The sequence below is a fragment of the Nematolebias whitei genome, chromosome 18 (genome assembly GCF_014905685.2).
Source record: "Nematolebias whitei isolate Nwh7 chromosome 18, NemWhi1, whole genome shotgun sequence".
NCBI lineage: Eukaryota > Metazoa > Chordata > Actinopteri > Cyprinodontiformes > Rivulidae > Nematolebias > Nematolebias whitei.
Genome location: NC_056515.1, coordinates 6609901 through 6616275, shown reverse-complemented (window position 1 = coordinate 6616275; position 6375 = coordinate 6609901). Strand labels below are relative to the sequence as shown.

The following is a 6375-nucleotide window of genomic DNA, read 5'->3' as shown; positions in this document are numbered from 1 at the left end:
CATATTCTGTACCACAGACTGTACCCAGGGGAGGCCACACCTAGTCTGTATGGTTTACCCAAAATCCACAAACAAGGTGTACCTTTAAGACCAATTATTAACATGATCAACTCGCTCACTTACAATGTTTCCAAATATCTGGCGTCTGTACTCATCCCTTTAGTTGGCAGCTCAGAACACCGCATACAGAACACCATGGACTTTGTGGATAAGGTGAGGGATGTCATCATGGAGACTGATGAAACAATGGTCTTTTTTATGTCACATCACTCTTTACGTGCATTCATGTTGATGATGCAGTAGAGGTGTTCAGTTTAATATTAAAATCAGACACCACTCTGAGCAGCAGGACCACACTTTCCACAGAACAACTGTGTCAACTCTTGAAACTGTGCCTACAATCAACCTACTTCACATATGGGGAGCAATATTTTAGGCAGAAACATGGGTGTGCTATGGGGTCTTCAGTTTTTCCTATTGTTGCCAACCTGTACATGGAGGAAGTAGAAAAGAGAGCCTTGACATGCTTTTCAGGGACACCACCAAGTCAATGGTTCAGGGTATGTTGATGACACCTGGGTTAAAATTAAATCTCAGGAAGTCTGACATTTTACTGACCACATCAACTCTGTGGATAAATACATCAAGTTCACACGCGAGGATGTAAAAAATGGCAGGTTGGCTTTCTTGGACTGTGAGGTCTCAGTCTCTGATAGAGGACATTTGGAAACCGAGGTGTACCTCAAACCCACCCACACAGACCAGTATTTGCAGTTTGACTCCCATCACCCTTTGGAGCACAAGTTAGGAGTCATCAGAACTCTGTACCACAGAGCAGACAGCTAGTGTTGTGGTCAAGACCACCTAACCCGAGACCAAGCCAAGTCAAGACCAGAGTGTACCGAGACCGAGACAAGACCAAGACTTTTAGGGTCCGAGACCAAGACAAGACCAAGACCGAGGGAGGGCGAGACCAATTCGAGACCAAATCCACAAATAAAATAAAAAAATAAATAAAATGTTATTATAAAATATTTTTATAAAGTTATGAGCCTTTTTAATGTGTCAAAACTGATGATTTTACCAGACAGTAATGTTTTTACGTTTTTAAACAGTGTTGTTTGTGAAATGAATTTTGTACTGCAATGTCTTTTGTACACAACTTGTGCATGCTTACTTTAATTTATTTAAACTCTAATTTAAGTGACCCATTTTGATCCTAATAAAACAAAACTCAAGATGCATTTACCTTCTTTTGGTCTCTTGAAGTCAACATGAAATACTGGGCAGTATAAATGCAGTCTTTAGGATTAAATTGGAAACTTGAAGTCAGTTACTTTCTAAAATTGTTTAATTTTCATTTAGACTTGTGTATTTGCTTGGGGATCTTCCATTGTATGATCCAAGGCACATTAAGAAAAAAAAACACAGTATCATAAAAATCACCCAAGAAAACTTAGTAGCTTATTCATATTCATAAAGTTTCAGAGAAATAACTGCACTGCAGGCAGCCAAGAATGTGAACAAAAACTACTACAGAAAGAAAACCACAAGGCTAATCAATTTCAACGTTGCAGCTATACAAAGCAACACAAAGTTTGCCCGATGCATAACTACTTCAAAAAAATCCCACTTTGGCTGTGGCTGCATTTTAGAAGGAGTCGACGGGGGAGAGGACAGCCCCCGGAGGGCAAAACGTCAGTCTTTCCACAAAAAAAAAAAAAAAAAAACTGTCCAGATTAACTGATTATTGGAGTTTAAAGAAGTGTTTCATTGCATTTAAGAAATATGAGTGATTGCAACATTCTGTGGCCTAAACGTGCACGATGGGGTCTCATTAAAATGCCTCCTCGACTGAAAACCCTTTCCACTGGTGCAGAGGAGGCAGGGACTGATAGGACCTTCATTGCCAAATTGTGCAGTTGTGGAAATCTAGTGTGGTTTTTTGCCCAGAAGACAAGTGCATTGTCTGTGTCAAAGTCACGGATGGCATCAAAGTATTTCCTTATCTGTGTGTGTATGCTTGAATCCTGGTCTGAGCTGTGCTTTTTGTATGCCTTGTAGCGGGACAGAAGGCGAGGGTATTTGTTTGGTGGCGAATCACTGGCTGCGGCTGGATCCACATTCACAACTTCTGAGCAGGTGTCTTCTTTCATGTCCATCATCTTCTCCACCTCTAAGATCAATGTTTCTGAAAAACACAAACACAATGACTGAGTTAGATTTAAAAGGATATGCACATATCAGAGTTGAATTAAATACGTTTAGGACCTTTTATTAGGGGCCTCCGATGTGCGTCCCATCAGTGTATGAATGTGATAAAGCTCTGATTAGTCTCCTTTGAATGATTTGTTCAATTAGCTTTGTAGAGATCTAATAGAGTGCCGTATGAATGTGTAAATGAGGCACAGATTGTAATGTAAAGTGCTTTGAGTGTCTGATAAGATAGAAAGGTGCTATATAAGTACAGTCCCATTTAATATAAAAGTGAGTCAGGATTGTGTACAATAGGCATGTTACCAGCCTAAATATAAAGAATATCTGTTTCAATAGGCTCAGAGTGTACAAAATATGTTTTTATGACAAAAGTAAACAGATGAAATGAAGACTATGAATTCCACTGTAAGACTAGTTAAGGCTTTTATAGACAACTAATTTGAAATATTTTAGGATTTATGATTTTGCAAATAAGACATTTATTTTCAGCAGAGAAAATATATACTGACCTGTCAGTGTCTTCTTAAGCTCATCTCTGAACTTTTTCACTGATGTTGAATTTCCCCCATTGGTAACATCTAAGTCCACCCAGCTTAAGCCAAACTGAGGATCCAGCATGGTGGCCAAGAAGTAAACATTGTGGTTAAAAGGTTCCTCTCTTCCACTGTCTTTGGCCATGCTTGTTTTTAAAAAGATTCCAGAAAATCTTTTCACCAGAGACTGCTGGAGGGCTCTGACCAATGACTGGCACTGCATTCGAGTGTCCTCCATCTTGAGGAGGTGTGTATTCAAGTCCAGGACAGTTGGAACCACCATACTAATGGTAACTGATTTCTCCCCTTCTGTCAGGTCTGTTACCTCAGAAAATGGAGCAAGAACTGCACTCAGTTCCTTCAGCTGGTTCCACTCACGGGCACTAAACACCAACTCCTCGTGATCCTTGCTGCACATTTCATTCAGGGCTTTGTGGTCCAGAGCTGTGAAGGCCTGTACTTGTTTAAATATACTGTTCCATCGAGTTGTGTTTGCAGCTGGAATGGTCCTATTAGTGCCAAACGTAGCCTCAAACTTGTCTTTGAATTGTGAACTGCTATGCAATAAGGTGGTGAACCGTGATGTTTTGGCTATTGTGTGAGAAATGGCCTTGACCTCCTTCATGCCGTCATTCACAACTAATTGCAGAGAGTGTGCAAAGCAGGAAAGACGTGCACCAGATGACCAGGGTAATTCGGTGTCTTCCTGAGAATTAATGTCCTCCCACAGGTGCTCGTCATCTAAATGCTCCTCTTCACTCTCGCTGTCATCAGATTGGGGCATGTGTACTTTGAAAGCACATTTCATATTGGCAGCATTGTCTGTTATGATATAGCTAATTTTGTCATGGATACCGTATTCCTCTGTGATCTCCTCAAAGGCAGACGCAATGTGCTCTCCAGTATGTCTGCCTGTGAAACGCCTACAGTCCAGCAGGTAGGATTCAAGTGCATAGGAATCCTTTGATTTGTAGCACACGTGGGCGGTCACCCCAAGGAAGGAGCGTAGCCTGCGATCAGACCAGAGGTCAGTTGTTAATGACACAGATGACTGGGTCTTCAGTTTCTCCAAAACAGTTTCCTTGACCTTGATTACCAACTCTGGAATTTGTCTATCAGAAACCGTTTTTCTAGAGATTGGTGTGTATTTACTATCCATAACTTCAAGAAAGTGTTTAAAATGACTGTTTTCCACAAGTGAGAGAGGCAGACAACACCCAATGATCAAATCTTGGACAATGGCTTGACTGATGGCTTGTTGCCTTGGTGATTGTGGGCTGTAGAGCTGCACTTTCTGCGTAAATAATGAAATTGATGGCTGTGTGACTGTGACATCATTCTGTTGCCCTGCCTTGTATTCCAGGAACCTAAAAAATGCAAAGGAGGAATCAGTATATCTGGTCATGAACATCAATTACATCAAAAGAACACTTAAAAATAAGTAGCAACTTCATAAATGTATGTCAAATATATCCTCCATTGTTTATCATAAGCAAAAATTAAACTTAGAAAAATCTAACAAAGTTAAATTGGGTCCTCTGGATGGGTTTAAACAATAAAAAATTATACAAATGTTTTGTCTTTCATCCAAAAGACTTCTTCAATATGAGGAGCTATATTAAACTCAAGAGCTACATTTTCAGGCCAAGACTCTGCGGTTTACACTCATCTCCAGACCAGCGGTCACTCTTTCAGGGATGAAGATGTTCACATCCTTGATAGAGAGGAACGATGGTTTGAGAGAGGAGTAAAGGAGGCCATCTTTGTGAAAAGAAACCATCCATCTTTAAACAGAGGTGGAGGCCTCCGGGTTCAACTGTCCCCCTCTTACAATGCTGTTATTGCTAGTATCACTCAGCCCCCGGTGAAGGCAAGCAGCCATCAGGGTACTAACAATCCATCATTAGGCTGATGGTCCTCCTTGAACATGTGAGCAGCTAGTTTCATCAACAACAAACGGTTGGTCCACTGTGAGGAGGCACTATTTATAGGGCTGAGCTGAATGCAGCTCCTCAGCCTGAGGAAGTCTTTCGGACGAAAGACGAAATGTTTCTACCTTTTATTTTTACTTTTTTAACACGCCCAGAGGACCTGATTTAACTTTTTAAGATTTTTCTACCTGGGTGATTGAGCATGCATCAGGACATATTAAACACAGTTAGCACCTTCTCACAGTGGATCAACCAGTTTGCCAAATATGCTAAGGGAGACCATCAGCCTAACAATGAATCGTTGGCACCCTGATGGTTGCTTGCTATTCACAGGGGGCTGAGTGATACTAGCAATATCAGCGATGTAAGAAGAAGACAGTCCCTCTTACAATGAAGTCTTTTGTTAAGAAGTCAAATAGTCTTTTGGATGAAAGATGAAACGTTTCTACATTTTGTTACCACATGCCCTGTCCCCTCAGTCTCTCAAAGTTAACAGTGAATTTGTCCTTATGCATGCTCAATAACCCAGGTAGAAAAAATTAAAAAAGTTAAATCAGGTCCTCTGGGAGTGTTAAAAGAAAAAAAAGGTAGAAAAAAGCTGTGCAGATAATATTCTACTTTTTTTCTTTTAACACACACTCAGAGGACCTGATTTAACTGTATGTAAACAGTGAATTTGCTTACTTCCCTTAATATGTTAATTATATCAGTGTTATAAAGTAAAACTCATTTAAGGGCTAAACAAAGCGGGTCTGAGTCTGACACACATTAATTAATTTAGATGTATTTAGATTTAATGTCGATGAATTACTTTTTCAACTTTTTGTCCCTTATTTTAGTATTTGTGATGCATGCTTTGGTATTTGTTGTTGTTATTTTTTTGTTTGTTTTTGGCGAGTCAAGACTGTTTTTCTCGTCCTAAGCAATTCACTGCATTGTTGTCGACCTTGTGTTGATTTTGCATATGACAAATAAACCATACTTGATAAAACGTTCTGTTTGTATTGTTCTTGGAAGAGAGGCAGATTGGTAACGTTAACTAGCTAGCTTTACTAGCATCACTTACACAAAGCTGCGGCGCTTACCTTTCTTTGTGCTTCCTTTCCAGGTGTCGATAAAAGTTGGATGTAGTCCCGACAGTCTCCGAAAGTGAAGCGCTGCAGAACTTGCATTGCGCCGTGTGCTTTTTTTTCAGAGTTGTTTTGCAAACATACTCTTTGTGACTCAAATAGCCAAACTTTATAACAGCAGATTTAGAAGACATCTTCTCTTGTTCTAAACACAAACAAGTCTAACTTTTCTTCCCTGACGCTTGCGAGTGAAAGGAGGTGGGCTCGGTGTTGCCAGATAGAGTCGAGATTTTCCAGCAAAAAATCGGTTAAAAACCGCAACATCACACAAAAACCTGCACAATCTATATTTGTTACAGTATATTTACTTTTTGAACACAAACCCACATCAGTACAAGCCAAGGTAATTTAACAATATGTGGCAAAACGGAACAGTCCAACAAAAATCTTCCCAGAGTTCCCAGCAAAATCAGAACGAAAACTGGCCAATTGGCAGTAAACCACCCAATCTGGCAACACTGGAGTGGTAACAAAAACATGTAGCTAGCTGCTATGAGTCACGTTATCGCTTGAATTTGAATCGGTATGTTTTGCATCCAGTAAAAGCAAAGATGTTAACAAATA

General features: G+C 40.0%; 1 protein-coding gene across 1 annotated transcript; it reads right to left on the bottom strand.

The window, feature by feature from the left end:
• Positions 1-1747: 1747 nt before the first annotated feature.
• LOC119424769 (zinc finger BED domain-containing protein 6) lies at positions 1748-6088 on the bottom strand. The gene is made up of 3 exons (XM_037692271.1): positions 5767-6088; positions 2727-4117; positions 1748-2191 (listed from the first exon to the last, which is right to left on the bottom strand). The coding sequence occupies exons 1-3, from the start codon at positions 5943-5945 to the stop codon at positions 1758-1760; spliced, it is 2004 nt and encodes a 667-aa protein (XP_037548199.1). The 5' UTR covers positions 5946-6088; the 3' UTR covers positions 1748-1757.
• Positions 6089-6375: the final 287 nt, after the last annotated feature.

Excerpts from the sequence above, each read along its gene's own strand:
- LOC119424769 (XM_037692271.1), bottom strand. The coding sequence starts at position 5,945 with ATGTCTTCTAAATCTGCTGTTATAAAGTTTGGCTATTTGAGTCACAAA. Across the intron at positions 4,118-5,766 it reads GAAAGGAAGCACAAAGAAAG|GTTCCTGGAATACAAGGCAG; the intron begins GTAAGCGCCGCA and ends TGCATTTTTTAG. Across the intron at positions 2,192-2,726 it reads GCTTAAGAAGACACTGACAG|AAACATTGATCTTAGAGGTG; the intron begins GTCAGTATATAT and ends TGTGTTTTTCAG.